Source organism: Abramis brama, assembly GCF_963993115.1.
Source record: "Abramis brama genome assembly, chromosome: 19".
Lineage (NCBI taxonomy): Eukaryota > Metazoa > Chordata > Actinopteri > Cypriniformes > Leuciscidae > Abramis > Abramis brama.
In genome coordinates, this window is record NC_139981.1 from 21,406,336 (window position 1) to 21,426,497 (window position 20,162).

General features: G+C 36.7%; 1 protein-coding gene across 1 annotated transcript in view; it reads right to left on the reverse strand.

Moving 5' to 3' along the window:
* The window catches only part of eys (eyes shut homolog), a 292,650-nt gene that overhangs the window by 113,710 nt on the left and 158,778 nt on the right, over window positions 1-20,162 (reverse strand). The window contains exons 22-25 of the mRNA XM_084092742.1: window positions 10,744-10,840; window positions 8,965-9,072; window positions 5,923-6,068; window positions 916-1,087 (exon numbers count right to left, since the gene is read on the reverse strand). Coding sequence (XP_083948868.1) covers window positions 916-1,087; window positions 5,923-6,068; window positions 8,965-9,072; window positions 10,744-10,840 — 523 coding nt within the window. The remainder of the gene's footprint in view (window positions 1-915; window positions 1,088-5,922; window positions 6,069-8,964; window positions 9,073-10,743; window positions 10,841-20,162) is intronic.

Genomic DNA, 20,162 nt, shown 5'->3' on the forward strand with positions numbered 1-20,162 from the left:
ATGGAAATAAATGTTGTGATGTTATTTTCATCAAGAGTTTTTGGTCAAGACCTTGTTTGAAAATGATTCTTCATGCTCCCTCCCAACCATTCTTTCACAATTTGAGCCTGATGAATCCTGACATTGTCATCCTGGAATATGGCCATGATGTGTCTTCCTACATGATTGTTTAAGAAATGAAAAGCTACGCACTCCATCAATTAAGGTTAGAAGAACAGTTGCCAAACATATAACATGCTAGAAACACAATAATCAGAGCAATAATAATCCAATCATAGACTCTTAAGCATTTGCCTACTTAAATCCAAACAGTATTTTAGCAGGCATCAGTATGTTAAAATATGTACAAATCATGTCAGCATTTTTATGCATAGGTGACTTTATTGTTTATAGTTGTTGTTGAGTTATATTATAGCTGAACTTCCAGGAATATATATATATATATTTTTAAATAATTTTTAAGTACAAATCTGAACTACTGATTCAATCTGGACAGTAAAAAAACCCCATACTCTTATTGTTGAGTCCTGTTATAATCCCTTTTTACTACCGTAACACATTGTACACTTTAAAATAACAAATCTGAGATGTTTCCCAGGTATGGTTCCCAAGGGAAAAAATCTGTTCAACCCAAACTATTTAAGGCATTAGTACTTTATATAAAATCTAATTATTACTGTAACTTGGTTAGTGCGAGAAACAGCTGGTAATGACTAATTATGTTGTGTTTACTGAGTAGCAGACTGCCAAACAGTTAATTGAGAGTGAGCTGGCAAGAAGGATTGCGAGCACATTTCGTTTTTAAAAGACTCAGAGGTACCGTCTCTTTCAGAATGGCTGTGAATAGCCGTTTACAAAGCTCTCAATCACAGAGCTTGAAATTCACATTGTTACAGCTCAGCAAGGTTAATGTACCTCCCATGAACACAGGGGTTGGATGAGCACTCATCAATGTTTCTCTCACAGTGATAGCCCATGAAACCTCTGGAGCACACACACTGGTAACCATTAAGACCGTCGATGCACCTCCCGTTGTTTCGGCATGGATTGGATTTGCACTCATCAACATTCAGCTCGCACCATTTACCTTTGGGGAGAACAAAATCAAAGCCATATAAATACATTACATTAAGTATTTAGAAATGCTTGGAAATCAATGCGATTTATTTATTTAATGGCATGTCGGAAATCAAGGTGAAAAAAAAAAGCATGAAAAAGGTAGTCGTAATATGAATGACATGTTTTTGCAAAACCCAAATTGAACTGCTGAAAACCCCATGTGAAAAGCATGTTTTATTGTTGCAATACAGATAAGGCTTTACAAAAAGTTAATAAAACCTTTAATAAGGATAAAATGCACATTTATAAAGAATGCTCTATTAACCTTTAACTGTTTAAGCAGTAATGTTCAAAATTGTATTTCAGATCCAAAATTCAAGTATTTTGTGAGACATTCAAGGACCTTGACATTGATGGCACTGTGTTCCACCAGTTGAGCCACAGGAAAACCTTAAAACTGTGTACAACAAAGTTTATATTTGTGTTTATATAGTATTTGGATATTTCTCCTAAAAAAAAATGTATATAATCATGGTAAGGCATGTTTTTTTTTTAATACAATTTATGCTCTATTTTCAAGTCTTCTTGAGAACCAAAAGTTTTTGTGTGGAAAAACAGACCACAATTAAATTGTTCTTCTCTAATAATTTTCCCTCTAATTTTGATTCGTTTCAGTGGAGTGTTTTAGAGCCACTAATGGTCATTTAACCCCAAAACGGCATGGGTTTGTTCTTACATTTGCAGCATATTTCTAATTTTGCTTTGTGACCAGGTAACATAGGGTGCATTATTCTCTAACCTAGATTAATGACCAAGCTGAATGACTTAAAATCCACAACAAAAAGGTTCAGTAAACAAACACCCTAATAGGCCATAATTTACCTGCAACAAAGCTGTAAATTCAATAAGTTGAGAAGAGCCAGTAAAATCTAGAGGCGAGTAAGACTCCGTAGACTCCCTGGGACAGGTTGACAAACGACAGAGATAAAAACGAGAGCCAAAGAGATGCGATACTAAAGAGCAGACAGCCATTATTCTTCCACCCTGTAACTATACACAAACAAATGGAACCATTTCCAAAAGCCCCAAGACATCTAAATAAAGAGCAAAAGTGATCTCTTAAACATTATGAATCATATGCTGATATTATAGGAATGTAAACTTAATTCACGGTTGACTACACAAATAATTCAGTCACTTCGGGCGAAAGCGACGCCATCAGCCGCAGTTCAGGTCATGCACTGACAATAAATTGAAGCTTTATTTCAATTACTCACGGCTCAAAATGCAGCCAGCGAGAAAACAAACATCTAGCCGTGGTGTTCCTCACTAAAGATGTTTTCAACCTTTCTTAGCGCTGTTCTTCACGCTGAAGTGTTTTGGTGCGTCTCGAAGGCAACGTGAATAAATAAAAGGAGCTAAAACATAACAATGAGGAAGATCATTAACATCTTCTAATTAAAGTGTTTTTTCCAATTGCTCATTCACGGACCGTTGTTAATTCCCTTCACAGTGACCTCCTGGTTAAGCCGTAATGAATTTATTTCCCTGCGGATAGTCATCCGCAAACACAACAAAGTGTCAGTGTATTGACTGGGAATGAATTAACTGTAAAAATCGTATTAACCCCAAAACACAAAGCGTGTTTTTTGATATTCAGTCATGACATGCTGTTGTAGTCAGCCATCAATCAAGTACTTTGTATCTCACTGCTTCGTATGACACTATTGACTGTAGATTGTGAGGAAGTGCACACCAGCCTCGCTTCATAGACAATGCATTTACACTGTCAGCGCTCCTAATGAGATTATACAAAACCCTCTTAATCGGCATTTCCTTGTCTGATTTGACAAATAATGTGCCGTCCTATCAGAATTTGTAGAATATGAGAAGCCAAGCAGGGGAGAGATTATAAAGCTGTTGGGTTAATCCTAACGTTGGCTTTCTTAAGGGTGCTCACTGTACTCATCTGAGAGGAGAGAAAAGACCATATAATCTTCTCCTCCACTCCTCAATTACTCCTCTCTGCAGGAACTTCTCAAACCCACAGCGACTTATCAGATTTTTATTCCAAGAGACCAAAAAAAAAGGGAAGAACTGAAGGAAAGCAAAGAAAGCCAGAGAAGGAAAATAACAGAAAATGAGAAATAAACTCCACAAAGATGATGAAATAAGAGAGAACGATGCTACATAATTAAATAATAATCAAACAGACAGACATTGTGTCAACTTTCTTTGCCTTTTATTCATGGAAAGCTGCCTATCACAATGAAGAAGACACTTACTAGATCCAAGCAAGATAGCAAATAACGTAATTTGACTGAACGAGGCACATTGTATGGCGTGCTTGAGCAACACACCATTTCAATTTAAAAAATCATTTCGCTGCAGATCAGCCATAGAGACGCGTCGGATGGCAGGATGCCGCATTTTGCCTTTTGTATCTTTGATTCCGCCTTCTCGAGAAGCTGCGATGCCGTTACATGTCTTATTAGGGCAAATATTTCCTCTGAGCCCCAGTTGGTTGAACCAATGCAGAATATATCCTCCAGCCTGAGCTCTCGGGGGATGCGTCCGATTCCTCAGATGAGCTCAGAGCTGAGAGGAAAGTAATGACTGGTGCAAGGCAGATTGGGGCCTGATAATAAAAGAGGTTTCTGTGGGAATTAGGGCCTGTGTGTCAGGCTGAGCTCTCCCAGGAGTTTCTGTGCCTCTGAGATTTCCTTCCTTCCCCTTGGTAGGATGAGGATAAATTGATGATACAGTACAAAAGACAAATGAAATTAATCTTCAAGCTGACTGATAGCGATTGAGATTACGCGTTTCTTTTTAAACAGCATTGATAAGTTGGCTAGCAGCGTAATGTCCTTAGTATTCTTAGGTGTTTGTATGCAAATTGAGGTTAGCACACATATGTTTAAATAGGTCCTGAAACATACAACGTCTATGTATTGACGGTATCTGAAGCGTAAAGTCTTCAGAGAGGTGCAAATGTTTATAAATCTTTGTGAATAGTTTGATTTTATTGTATTTTTACTAAAAGAAAATGATTAAATATGTTTAAAGACTGTTGAAACAATTGTTGGAAAGTTTTTCAGAGTCAAAAAAACGATTTGTTCGAAGATTCAGTCTCTCTAAGCCGTGCCTTTCCGAGAGCTACTCTGCTCTGATTGGCCAGATGGCCCAGTCTGTTGTGATTGGTCTACCGCTTACAGCGTGTGTCGGAAACAAAACTCCCATTACCATAATTGAATTTCAGCTCCGGAGGCTTCCTAAATCCTCAGCAATTGTACACAGTAAAAATGGCGTCAATTTTACCAACTCATTTCGAGCGCGAGTCCGATGAAACACTGAAAGAACTAGTAATTCAACCCGAACCTCCATCGCAATGACTACTTGAGCAGGACATCAGACGTTTTTCACGAGGAGCCAATGAAGACCATAGCCTGGCATTGTGTAAATTTGTTACATTGTTACATATGAATGTTGCGGAAGTAAGACTGTAATTACTGACGACTTGTTTAGGCAGTTCAGAATAGGTTCTTTATTTTGTGAGACAATAACTTTATTTGTCGTGCACTTTGATCTTTAAGACTTTGCAGACTTTTTACATTCACAAATAGCTATATTACACACTGAATGAAAGGTAATATCTGAAAAAGCACAATAGGGGCACTTTAAATGAAAGAAGTCACTTGTGCTCACAAAGGCTGGATTTATTTGATCAAAAATACAGTACAAACAGGAATATTGTGAAATAATATTACAATTTAAAACACCTGTTTTTATTTTAAAATGTAACTTTTTCCAGCGGTGGAAAAGCTGAATTTTCAGCATCATTAATCCAGTTGTTACTGTCACAAGATAATTCTGATATGCTCATTTGCTCCTTTAAAAATTACCTTAAAAATGGGGAAAGTCCTTTATGGGCTAACATCTAAATTAAATTATTTTACTCAAGAAAATAATAAGTCAAAATAATATTTAAAATTACTCAATCAACCTCAACCCATTAGGCTACACCAACAAAGCTAAACTTAAAGGGATAGTTCACCTAAAAATTACAATTCTGTCATCATTTACTCACCCTCAAGTTATTCCAAACCTGTATGAGTTTCTTTCTTCTGCTGAACAGAAAATAAGATATTTTGAGGAATGTCGGTAAACAAACAGTTGATGGACCCTTTTGACTTCCATATTATAATTTTTTTCCCATACTATGGAATTCAATGGGGTCCATCAACTGTTATCATATTCTTCAAAATATCTTCTTTTGTGTTCAGCAGAAGGGTAAGATCAGGTAGAAATATATCCTTAAGGGAGCAGTTTACAGCATATTGGGAGTGCAAACAACTTTACTTTTATTAGTCTCATCTGGATTTCATTTATAAGTAAATTTGGCATTTAAAAATGTTTAATCGTTTTTAATGCCACATCATTTACTAATAAACAAGAGAGCCTGGATATAGATTAGTTTCTGAGTATTAAACGTACTCACCTGTAAGTTCAGTTCTAAATTAATAAGGATGAGATCACCCAGGGGAAATAGGAAAATAGTGAAAGTAAAAAAAAAAAAAAAAAAAAAACTGAGGAGGAGACAAGGAAGTACTTGATTTAAATGCAGAGGATGAGGAGGAGGTGTTTTGTTAACTCAAGGTGATTCTGTGCATGTGAGTGTGTGTGTGTGCAGATATTGGTGGGAGTGTGCAATCTAATTAAAGTGGTAAATGTGCTGAGGAGCTATTTGTGTGTTCTTTTCACTTAAAATCTGTCAGGCTGGGGGAACGTCGCCCGTGTAGACACGATAAGCCCTGGTTTCTCTCATTGATTTTGTGTCTCGGGCTCTGGCCGAGGGGGTCGTACCTGAGAATCCAGAACGGCAGACACATATGAATCCCCCAGGTTTGTTGATGCACACAGAGTCATGGAGGCAGGGGGAAGCTTCACATTCGTTTATGTCCAGGTTGCAAAGCGTTCCAAAATATCCGGGGACACAGTTACACTGGAAACTGGAAATGCATAAAATGAACATTCTTAGCCAAATCTTCTTTCTGACTGCACAATTGCCAAACAAAACCATGCCACAATCTGCATGGAGAGTTTTTAAGAAAACTGACTGACAGGGAAAAGTCTGACAGACAGCAAAAAGATCTGAAGTGTGTGTGTTAATCATGACTTTGGCTGCTGCTATCATTGGACAGAATGACTGACAAGCTGATTCGGTTTCAAATATCCTGACACCTGTCTAATCGGTGAGGACTTGGCCAGTTCAGTGGTTCTGTGATGGAAGGGGTCTCTCGTAGAATATATTCACACTTTAATAGGACATTTTGTTTCTCACTGTGATTTTTTTGCTGGATTGTTTCCTTCAAAAATGTTTCTTTTTCCTCTAAATTCTGTACAAGATGTTCTGATGGGCTTGGTGCAGAATGTCTTTAAAGAGGTCATATCATGACAAATTGATTTTCCCATGAACTTTTGAAATAAAAGTGTTTGATGTACTATTAAAAAATAAAAAATAAAATGCTGTACTTTTCTTCCTTTTCAGTCTAAAAGACCATTTATTGAAACCTATTGGCTCTTTTCAAGCCAAAATAGCTTGAATTTACTTCTGTAAATAATGACAGATTTTATTTGGGAAATTTTTGGTAATGATACAAAATATCACAAAGAGCCTTTTCAAAAGATAGGGCAGCATTATCTGCATCAAATCTGACAATAAACTGCAACCCAAGTAAGCATAGCAAAACACTGTTTTGTCAACCGACCCCCTTTGACCTAAAATATTTACTTTTATATTATTATATTATATTATATTATTATTTGTATATATCTAATAATAAAAATATGGTGTAACGATACCCTCATGTCACGATACTGAACTCACGATACGATATTATTGCGATACTCCAAGACCTATGATAAAAGGTTAACAAAAAATGTACTGTTGATTAAAATGCTAAATTTGATATTACATTGTGGGTGTAAATTAGTGACCCATTGGTGCTGGTGACCCAATGCTCAGGACAATAGAGACACCAGAATACAAATATTCATGATTCTGAAGCTGAAAATGATTTATATTTAGATATATTTAAAATAATGTAGGCCACTTTTTACTGATAATATAAGACATTTGGCATTATCAGGACTCACAAATATTCCCCCATTGCATTATTATACATTATATTCAACATTACATTTAGTAGTTTATGTATAGAATTTTTTTCTCACACAGTAATTTTTATTTGGGGTGAATTATACACAACACATATTGTCACTATCCACGATACATATTGTTGCAGTATTGTATTGCGATATATATTGTGACGCGATATATTGTTACACCCCTAATATATAAATTATATTTTAAGTACCCACTGAGAAGAATATTTTTAATTTAAAACCTCATTTACATGTTCACAGTTCTCTGATGTTATGTAATAGTCACATGACATGCAGGTAAACAAAATATTTTATCTTTTTAGTAAGTGTTTTTAGTTTGATTTAAAAATTATTTATTTATTTATTTAATTAATTTAATTTTACATTTTTATTTATTAGCTTCTCATCAACTCATGGACACCCTGCAGTTTCCACAAAATCCCCCAGGGGTTCGTGAACCCCAGTTTGAGAAACCCTGGTCTATAACAACAAGCGCTAGATTGATCTTTGACAATGTAGCATGCATAAAATGATTTCACATTTCATGAAAAGCTATGTCAGGTTAAAACACTAACATTTAGTTTGATGAAACAAAGTGTCAGAAAGAGTCGTTGCCTTGGTAATGCCTAGAGTTTACAGACGATTTAAGATGTAAATAGGATGATCTGATATTTTTAAATTTTATTATTAACTTGTGTTAACCCAACTCAAATAGTACGCTTGGCCAGCAACAGAGAAACTGGCAACCAAGCAACACACAAGTGACCAATTCTGAATGGCGACGTTACTACTCGCATTCTACCAGCACGGTTCAGCAACGGTTAGCCATCTGGGCCGAGAATGGTTTGTAATCGTGCCGTGCCGAACCAAACTCAAGTGGAAATGTAACCGCGACCTTTCCTTACCATTCTTAGAACCGTTTGGCCCGATGGTGGAAAAGCGGCTATTATTTTTATTAAGTTGTTGTTTTTTGCAGCCAGATGGTGTAGTTACAGTATGACATCTACCAACAGAGGCAAACTGGACCATGCTAACTAGCTAAAGCCTAACCTTCTTGGCCCCGAACAATATCCAGTTTGCTGTTACATACAAAGCAAAGCAAACATCTGTAAACTGTCAGTAAACTGCATACATACAGACCAACTTCTGAGAGGTCAAGGTAAAAGAGCTCCGCTGAGAATGATCTCATTTAAAACAAGCCCTGCCGTGTCAAAAGAGCACTTGTATGGAAGAGAATAAGTTGTAAGCAAACGGAAACACCTGAAGTGAAATCGCTCAGATGGAAGCAATTCCAGAGGAAAGCTGGTAGCAGATGATCACAGGGGAGCCCATACATGATAGGAGACAAAGTAGAGACAAACCATTTAGGACTCAAATTGGCCTCAGGATTTCTCTGCCCATATGTCGGACTGAACCAAGAGCGGCCCTGAGGCGCCCATTAAAGCACAACGAGGAGAAGATCTAGTAGAGAAAAGCCAATATAGAGGCGTGATGCGAACCTGCTGAACTATTCTCACTTGAGTTTAGACCAGCAGCTTATATATGTCAAGGATGAAAAAGGACCTTTATTATAAACCACAGCACAATAATACCAGCATCTCTCAAACGTGTCACATTTCTAGACGTCTAGTAAAAACAAACAGTTCAGAGACGATACTTGGGCTCCTACATCATAATCAATTTACGGGCATCACAGTATAGAGTGGAAAACGTGCAATTCGATGTTGCTACGGTACTTACCCGTTCACAAAGTCTTGGCAGACGCCTCTGTTCTGGCAGGGGTTGGATGCGCACTCATTGATGTCTTCCTCACAGTGTTGGCCTGAGAAACCTGGCTTGCAAAAACAGCTGCAGAGTAATGACATAAGGAGGATCGTTTTACAGTTGTGAAAAAGTTCTGGAACTGAAATGTGATTTTACATTTCCATATCTTTGCTAGAGCTACATGACATGACCATACATGTCATAAAAGGAACAAAAAAATGACCAAACATAATAATAATAATTAACTATTATTTAAATGGTTGCTAGTCATGATAATGTTAGTAAACCAAAGTTTATGTAAAATTCAACCATATATTCCCTTAATTGCAATGAAACTTATCTGTTTATCTAATCTGTTTATCCAAAATACAGTAAAACAGTAATATTGTGAAATATTATTACAATATAACATTTTTTTTTTCTTTTAATTTATTCCTGTGATGGCAAAGCTGAATTTTCAGCATACTCTAGTCTTCAGTCACAATATTTTTTCAGAAATCATTCTACTATGCTGATTTGGTGCTGAAGAAAGATTTCTTAGTATTATCATTGTTTAAAACATCTGTGCTGCTTAATATTTTTGTGAAAACCTTGAAAACTTTTTTTGTAGGATACTTTTATGAATAGAAAGTCCAAAAGAACAGCATTTATTTGACAGAAATATTCTTACGGACCCCACATTTTTGAATGGTAGTGCATATGACGAGTGCATGAAAATGTATGTAAGAGTGACCCAACAAAATGTGAAGGTAGAGGAAACCACTGACTGTTCTTCAATAAATAAATGAATGGCTGCCATCTCAAATGTACTAAAACAGCTGGGTGTCCACTACAAATGGGGAAAAAAGACATACAGTAGGAACCAAATGTGGACCTTTCTGATAATTATACACCATATTATGTCTGGAAAACAGCAGACCTTGAAAGAGGCTGTGGAGAAAGTAAATAGGCTGCTTTGTGCAGAACAACAACTGAGCTGCAAAACCAGAAGTCAAGTCAGATTTTTGACCTCAATCCAATTGAAATGTAATGCCAGGATCTAAAATGGGCCATTTTAGTCTTCAAAATGCACATGGAATAGTCGTTCTTTTAAATAACCTTTTATTTGGTATTACTGTATGTATATTTATTATTAATAATAATTATTAATAATGTATTAATTATATTAATAAAAACATGGCAATGTGACATTTGTTTTTTTTGCTTAATTTAAAATGTGTATTAATGATTTATATTAAGCAAGCCATTTTTTAAAGAACAGATTTGAGTAAGATTATATTTTATGAGCAATTCTTTTAGAGATGTATTTCAAGACATATTATATGTTTCTCAGTGTATGCTGATATTGGCTTATGAGGACTTAAAGGGATAGTTCACCCAAGAATAACAATTCTGCCATGACTGTTTGCACATTCTGTTGGATTTGTATGGTATTGTTTGTTCTATTTAGAACTTGACATATGTGATCACTGTGAACTGTAATTTTATGGAAAACAAGTTACATAATAAAAGTTATGTGTTCCAAAAGGGGAGGGGAGGGGGAGGGGGAGGGGGAGGGGGTGGGGGTGGGGGTGGATACCATGAGTTTGAAACTGCATGGGGGTGACTAAATAATGACAGAATTGTAATTTTGGGGGGGGGGGGGGGGGGGGGGGTGAAACGTCCCTCTAACACAAAATGGTGCCAGAGGGCAACATAACAGCTGAAAGACAAACACAATAGAGAACTAAAATTAGAAATAAAAGGCAAAAAGACCTGTAACTGTTGACCCCATCCACACAACGGCCTTGGTTCTGGCAAGGTCTTGAGACACAGTCATCGCCATCAATTTCACAGCGAGTTCCCTCAAACCCTGCAAGACAGATGAGATGGTCATGGATCAGTAAGTCTCACAGCTCCCTGAAAGCGTTAGGATCAATGATAACAAAGGCCCTTGGTGAATGCCATCTTAATGGTACTGTGCACCTCCCTGCAGCCCATCTCATCTGCCAGGCCTCGCGCTCCTAGAGTCTCCTCCGAGGACTCTTACAGCTCTAATAATACCTCAGTGCCTCCACAGATTAGGCTGAGGTCTCATGGTGGAAGTGTGGAGAGGATCTTGTTAAGATGGGAAGGAGACGGAGGAGGTGAAGTTCAGGGGCCTCTTTGCTCGTGTTCATTACGGGGATGAAGGGGAGGGGGGAGTGTAATCAGCTCAGGGCTCTTGTTGGGGAAAAGGTCCTGGGAGACGTGAATATTCAGCTTTTTGTTGGCGCACTGTCGTTGTAAGCTCATCCTCTGCTCAGCAAGACCCTTTGTGCCTGAAAATAATGCTTTAAAGTCAGCAATAAATCAAAATGGACCTTTTTATTTGAATACGCATTCATAGTCTGTGAAAGATTAATCGATGCATGATATTTTGAAGGAAATGTTTAATAACTTGCTTCCTCCTCTGAAAGAACTTTTCTTTTCAGGTTACGTCACTTACAGTAGGCCACGTCCTATTGGATAATGTAACATTTAGAAGGTTGGGATAAGAAAGCTTGATTTGATCAGAAATAAAGTAAAAACAGTAATATTGTGAAATATTTTTACCATTTAAAATAACAGATTTTTTACTGTTTTACACACGCACGCACGCACGCACGCACGCACACACACACACACACGTAAAACGATGGCTAATATATTTATTCATTGTTTTATCAAGTCTGGTAACGTTACCTACTTTTCACATCTTACCAAATTCCAACAGATAAAATCAATTACTTCCCTGCATTTGTTTGTAAAGCTAAATATTCACTCAGAATTAAGTTTGAATGAGATGCAAATTCAAAAATTGCACAATTTTTTTTTAAAAATGTAAAAAAAAATCTTTAAAAAGACATTCTTATACGCATATAATTATTGCCTTTAATTTCATCTTTCACAAACCATCTTGCTTTTAGCATTCTTGTGAGCTTATTGTCTAAATGGTTTAGTGTTGAGAGCAGATGTTGCACAACAGTGGAAAGACACAAAAGAAACCTCCAGCATTGCTCGTGTTTTCAGAAACGTAATAAGCTTGAGTCACCACTGAATACATTTACAGTTCCAGTAAGCACACTTTATTTTCTAACACATGCAGCAGAACATCTACTGTACCTTATCCTCTCTGAAGCGTTTCGAAGCACAGGCTGGTTTCACACATTAGAAATGACTCATAACAGCAACATTTGAAAGACAAATGAGTATAAGCTCTATCTACATTTATGCATGCCATGAATGATTCCCTCAAGTGTTAGAAGCGTCTACAGGAGGGTTTGTTAATGTTGAGTGTGACTAAACAGAATATATTTACCCAGTGATACATTTTTCAACAGACTTTTGACAGTGAATATTTGCTTAAAAAAATTTGGGGTTTTGGGGCACAATTCTACCTGTAAAGAGTACAACTTTTCCCAATGATTTCCAGAGTTGGCTGATTTGAACTGGCATCAACCCCCAATTTCATTTCAGATATCATCCTTCCATTATAGTCTAGCAAACACAATTGAGTATTGGGTCTCTGCCAATATGGATGCACACTACAATATCTGCTGGATTATATACAGCTGGCACCGGCCCATGATGAACTGTCAATCACAGCCTTGCCTGACGTCTCAAGGGACAATTTGGAGTGTCAACTTTAATGCATCTGCAGCAAGAACACACAGTGAGTTTCTTCTCTGTCAAAACATAGAGCAAGATACCTGTGGCTTGCACAAATGTTCCATCATTCTTTCCCAGCATCCTCCCACAAAGCCGTGCAGGTAATCCCTGGGAAAACTCATCCTTCCAAAGTATGAAAGTATGAAAAAGTATAAAATATGAGACTAGTTTGAAATGTAGCCATATCAACACAGCCATGTGTCTTGGTGTTTGAAGTTCACCGTAAGTCTTGAGACATTGAGAAACAAGTAAGTCTAAGACAAATCTGCATGAGCGTGGATGCATATATGATAATAAAAGTAATATATATAACTAATATATAACTAATATAATATATAAATATATAACTAATAGGCCCCACAGTGTCATATCTGGATTTGCAACTTATTTTTATTTAATATATATTATTTATGGAAATAAATACATTTTTAGCTTAACATGAACAAGAATTGTTGGTCAATGGGAGTTCACCATGCACAAACAAGCTTGATAAATTTATCAAGGTGAACTACAGTCATTCCTATTAATAACAATCTTTATAAATAACTAAGATTTATGAATGCAGTCTTAAAGCAACAGCATACTGGTAATTAGCCTTGGCCCATGATCATCAATCTGAAAGGCATGAGCAAAATAGGGCCAAAGCTAAATATTTATAATAACCGGTAAACATATACTGTACAAAGCAGGATGCAACCGCGAGATTCCAGCTCAAAGGCTAATTGTGATGAAACACACACACACAATTTATTTATCCGACTCTAATTAAAGAATGAATGGCGTTGACTCAAAGAAACTCAATTTAACCTTTTGCATTGTTCACAGGTTTGAAGTACGCTCTTCCTGACATGAGAAAGCGTTGACAAGTGAGAAAGTTCTTTGTAATGAGCAATTACATATATATAGTTTTCTTTGCCTATTATTTCGAACTATTATTAATTGTGTATATGAGTCTGGACTAGTACAATAGCTCTGTTCCAGAACCTGAACTTCTAAGTCAGCATACTAACGGAACTTCACGAACTTCCCTATGTCACACAAATAACGCTGAACAGAGATTCACACTGAAAAGTCGACTCTGATTTAAACGCACTGTAGCAACAATGACAATGACAGCCAGATGGTCTGAATTAGCGAATCCTGATTGTTTCTCTCATGCTAAAACACATATGAGCATGTACATGTTCGTATTCAGAAAGCGTTGAATAATGTGGCCTGGGAGCATGTCTCCAGGCGTGCAAGCAGATCTCGCTGGTTAATGTTTACCACGACTTAATGAAATAAACGAACAGGTCCATATTGTTTCTCAAACTATCACGTGGTGCGACAACACCCCTTTTACTGTGTCTAACGTTTGTCCTTTGTGTACTGAAGGCAAATTAAAAGACTGACTCCTTTCAGAATAGTGTATAGTCAACACGTGAGATGCCAGAACGTTGTTATAGTTACCACGGTGTCAATCATTGCAGTTTCGAGAGAGAATCGTGTTCTGTACAAACATGGACTCAATCCCACATTTTAAAGCGGTTGTCACTCCTGAAACTTTACTGTGCGTATGTGGCCTCAATGCCATTTCTCAGGTCTAGCTTTCTCAATAATGGATGCCAAGTTCCTAAACCTTTTGCACTGGTGTCCTACATGTAGTGTTCTCACTTGACATACATGATTCATAGCAGCCATATGTACAGCAGGATAAAGCTCTGCGTAAAAGTCAATGCAGTGGGAAGATATCTTTTAGGTAAATTCACTCTAACAAATAACCAGTTTTTGCAGATATCCATTTGCCCTGGCTGTGGATTCTTAAGAAACCACAGCTTTCAGCTATTGTAATGTATATTAAGTGCAAAGCTATCATTTCACGCAGCTTTAATGTAATGCCCTCGTGAAAGGCAGACGCTGACATTGTTGCATCAAGGTCAACAAGATGAGACCATCCTGAATGACTTCAGCGCCGTCATATCTGTACTGAATTTGGTATATAGACTGTCAGTTACTCACATGTCCTTTGATGCATTACTCACATAGTCCCTTTGAGTGTCTGAAGTTTGATAACTGTTGCTGCCATCCAATTATAAAGCCATAACTTATATTTAATTCTTCTCAGAATTTCACTTCGCCACATTCGCAATGATAACAGGGACCGTTTTCTATTGAAATTACCTTGTCACACAAAGAGAAAAATAACAAAAGGATGTACCTGCAACCACACATGTACAGCCGCACATACTTTTTTTTTTTTTTTGCAATGCATTGCATTATAGGAGCAGAGATACAATCATGCAGCAGAGAAGATAAGGCCAAATGCAGAGGGAAGCCGTTTAGTGAATGGTTGGAATGGGATACAATCTCAATCTAACGCAGACAGAAGTGCAAAAAAGCTGTGTAGGGAGGCAAGAAATGAAAAGAGGGAATGAAAAGGGAAACAAGAAACACCCCGGAAAATTAAAAGCTTTTGTTCTGTGCATGGGATTCCTATGAGATTTTGCCCAAAAAGCTGAACCACCAGCTACAATTTGTACTGATGCACAGAGAAGGAACCATTAATGTGGCAGACCAGTGTACATTGTTAAATCCACAACAAACCGTCTCCATACCGGCTTGATGACTTCAACCAGATGGAACTGGATAATTATTCTGAATGTTCCGATCCAATCTGACTTCTGACCTGTAATGCTGCCTGTATCACAATCATACACTGTTCGTTCGTTGGCCAGAGGAGAACTGGCCCCCGACTGAGCCTGGTTTCTCACAAGGTTTTTTTTTTTCTTCTCCATTCTGTCACCTGATTTGTTGCCTTTGGCTTGCTTAGTTGGGGACACTTCATATTCAACAATATTATTGATCTGCCTGCATTGACACCATTATAAGAGAACTGAACTGAGCTGGACGGTGACATCACTGTTTTCTCCAGAGTGGCTATAGCTATATATATATAAAAATTAACAAAATTAATAACTTTTTTACAACAAAAATAAACCATCACTGAACTTACATAAGCTGGAGTATGATGCCATTTTCTTCTTGATCTGCAGTACAACCGAAACAAACTTTGTTGCATTATTTTCCTGTTATCACTGTAAAGCTGCTTTGAAACAATCTGTATTGTAAAAAGCACTATATAAATAAAGGTGACTTGACTTGAATAACAGTGATTTCCCTTTGCATCATGGGAATTTTCTGTGACATCAAACACCACATACAGAGATTTACTGTATTTTTTAACAATGGCTGTATATTACAGTATTTGACCATTTCATCATTCCATCGGTTTCTATTTTCATTTTTTTTTTACATTTGGATTGACAGTATTTGCCTTACACTGTGTCTACAACGCCGCAACAGCTTGAGGCTGTCTACAAATGACATATCAAAGCGACCACTGCAAATGGAAATCAATTTGTCCATGTCAAAAATAGCACGAGCGCTTAAAGTACTGTAATTATTACATCAGTTTATTGTCTAGGTTTTGTCGTGTCTAGCAGAGTCGTATCCAGTGTAGACAGTACCACTGATTATAATGGGTTCTATTGTCTTGTGACCCGTCCTGGGTAGAGACATAACCAGCATGGAAGCGCCACGGCCTGCGGATTCTGCCCGGGATTGGAACTCAGGAGTGGAAAGCTGTGTCTGCAAACTTATGCAGCTGACTTGTTGCCTCGCTGCCCTATCAGGCAATGACTTTGCAGGCAGTGTTTGCGCACAAAGGTCCCTCACGAAACTGATTTTGGACAGACTTCTGAGGCAGCGTAATGGTTTAATGATCTACAACAAAATACAGAGAGCTTTGCTGATAACTAAGTGAATATTTAATTGCTAAAATAGTAATTTCTCACTAGAAATAGCATCAAAAGTGGAAAACGTTGGTCAAAAACGTACATTTACACACAAACTGACTACCAACCGCTGATTTTAGACGCCATATTTATTTTTTTAGCTCAACTATCAAGGAATGGAAAGCACAGGATTGTGGGATATCAAAGGCAGCAAAGGATACATCTATGCTGCTTTCAAAATTCGATCAGATGAAGGTATCTAGCATTGGATTCAAACATGCCTTTGTGGCTTCCTACCTTGAAATGCCTCCTCCGAAGGCGACATTTTTTGCTTTTGGACACAGCCTATATATCAGTAGGGGTAATGGGAGCCTTTGAAATGACAAGGGATGGCAATCAAAACACACTGAAACAAAACTCATGTGTCTCTTATGTCCCTCATCATCACAACATCACTCATATAGCTGTTCTGACTGCTTAGTGACTTGCTGTACACTCTCTCATCTTTTGTTCCCGTCTGCCCTCAGGTGAGGGGTGTTACTGCAGGCCTGTCCTGTTCTTACTGTTCAACTATTTAAAAGCAAGCTGCAGTGTAAACACAAAAGGTTTGTGCCTGCTCAGCTTAACAAGAGGCAGGGTGTGATCTTGTGGCTCAGCACCTGTATCTCAATTAATGTTGCATGAAAGCATCATTTGCATGGAGAGATATGTGCTGTTTCCTGTTCTCTCCTATCTCCTTGCCTCAGCTGGGGCCTTGGCTCATTATCGTGTCACATACTCATGTCAACCAACAAGACTGGTTCAAGAGTAATGCATTTTAAGCTGTAAATAAGAATAGATCAAAGCAAGGACACCGTGTTGAATTTACCAAGAGGGCATCAGAATAACACTGCTGTATGAATGCTGTGGTTCATTCAGTGATAGGTGGGATAAATCATGTGCTGTAAACCCTTGATGTGCAAAAAAAGTCTAATTTAGGAAATTTAATGTAGAAATGAAAATTATTTACTCACCCTCTTGGTGCTCCAACCAATTTACTGTAATTTTTCTCTGTGGTATACAAAAGGAGAAATTTGGAATAATGTACAAATACAAACACACTTAAACAAAAAGAACCATTAAAGCACTCCAAAAAACTTGTGCTATATTCTAAATCTGTTGAATTCAAACGATACTTTTAAATGATGAGCACTTCGCTGCAGCTCTCGAATGTCATTCTCTGTCAATCTAGTGCATGCTGTTTCAAAATGTGATTTTATGGTGAAACCAAATAATAATAATAATAATAACACGCACGCACAGACATACATACATACATATATATCTCTTTATATATATATATATATATATATATATATATATATATATATATATATATATATATATATATATATATATATATATATATATGAAGAGTTCAGATGCAAAAGCCTCTAAGTGCCATCTGAAATTTTCTTCTTGAATGATCATTTTTATCAAGCTTGTATATTAAGTTCAGTAATTTCACTTAAATAGCAATGAAAATGACCTATTAATTGTCATTTAAGTGAAACTACTGAACTTAAATATATGAGCTTGACAAAAATGATCTATTATCTGATATATTTAGATATATTTACAGACCAAAACAGTTTGGTTACCAACATTCTTCAAAATATCCTCTTTTATGTTCCACAAAAGAAAGAAAGTCATTCAGGTTTGAAACGACATATGGGTGAGTAAATGTAAATAAACAGAATTTTACATTTTTAGGCAAACTATCCCCAAAATATGGTGATACTCTGAATAAAAAAACTAAAACTGAGAGAAGGTGGTGGTAAATGTCTAAATGAGTAAGTCATTCATTCATTCATTCATTCAATTCGTTCAAACTGCTGATTCATTTAGGAATAAAGTTAATGGCTCTTTATGAATGGGCCATTGAATCATTGGTTCACCCGATTGATTCTCTTAATATGCGAATAAATTCAGGAAACGAAACACCAGGGGCCTGATATATAAATGTTGCGTATGCACAAAATGGGCATAGAAATGTGCATACGCAAATTTTCACGCATTAGGGATTTATAAAAAACTAGGCGTAAATATGTGTGCACCATACGGACACTCTAGATCGTATGTACACACTTTTACTGGAGTGAGCAAAGTAATGAAGCAAACAAAATGATTTAAACTCTGTTTTACATCTGACATACATATTTAGATTAAATATGCCATTCATTAATGGAGTTAAGCACTGAAATTCCATGAATTCATTATCTAGAAGTATAGACATTTTTATAGCAATTTTAATATAAATTTTTGTAGCAGATGCAATGCTTTTGAACGCTTTTCCTGTGGCATGCTGTGTTTTAATGTTTTAACAACAGCGAGGATTGCTTGGCGCATGATATTTCCGCTTTAAATTGTGTTCTAAATAGCAGAACTCATGCTCTAAGAAAATATTTTCACACGAATAATGATCAATAATGCGCACTTGACTCCTTCTAAGAAGATGGCTGAGCAACAAAGAAGGACTCGTTCAGTGATTGAAAGGTCCATTGGCTGGTTTGAATAGGTCTGATGAGTAGGCCTACCATTTTATTTTTAAAATGTAGCCAGTACATGAAGTCAGACAATTATTTACACTGCAAAAAATAAGTAGACGTATCTGTTTCTATTAAAAATACATAAACATCCTAAAATACTGTATATGTTTACCTTATAGGCAAAATTGCATAGATCTGATTTGCTTTAAGCAATTAAAAATACTATTAGGCCAGTGGAAAAGATTGAGAATAACTCGTCTCAAGGCAAGGAAACTGAATGATTTTTAGCAATGTAATGTGACGGCACATAGTCCGTATCTCATATATGTCTTGTACCGTTAAACATGGTATCACATCAATGGGAATATGCAAGTTAAAAGATGTTATGCATAGTAAAACTATAAGCTCCATACATGGTTATTTTGGGGAGGAGACGGGGTGGAGATGCATGTCCGCACAATCTTCCACTGACAGGGATTTAAAAAGGAATTTTGCGCAGGTTCTAGCTTTTGTGCATATGCAGACTTTTAGAATGAAATCTACAAAAAGTCTCTAATCTAATCACTCTCATGGTACTTTGATGTCATACGATACTGTATGGTCTGCGCAGGGCTGCTTCAAGTCGAACACCTGCTCGAAAAAAGCACAACAGTTAGGTAGACTAATATACTGGGTCTAAGATTTACCACAATATTAACTTATAATTTATTGAACTGTTGTAAATCAAATTCGGCTCGTGCTACTCGGAACAAAAATCGCACTAGTGTGACATTACAATCGTTGCTTGTGTGATATTGCTTAACTATGTCATATGATATAAATATGAGACAAAACCCTCATACAGGAGCATTTTATCGATTGATAGCACTAAACATGTATAATATTAATAAAATCGGAATAATATGCATTTTAAAATCAGTTAGTTATTTTAAATTGTAATACCATTTTTGCCAAACCCAAACTTTTTAAATAATAATAATTTTATATTTGTTTGCATTTTATTTGTTGTTCTTTTTTGGAGCAGACGTGGTCACTATGATTTGACTCTTGGATGCAAAAGAGCGATGACTCCTTTTGTGTTATGCAGAAGAAAAACAGCATACAAGTTTGGAGAGAGATGAAGGTGAGTAAACTATGACAGTTTTTTTAAAAGAACAAGTATGCAAAAGATAGAGTATATATAGGGAGACTACAAAAAAGGTAA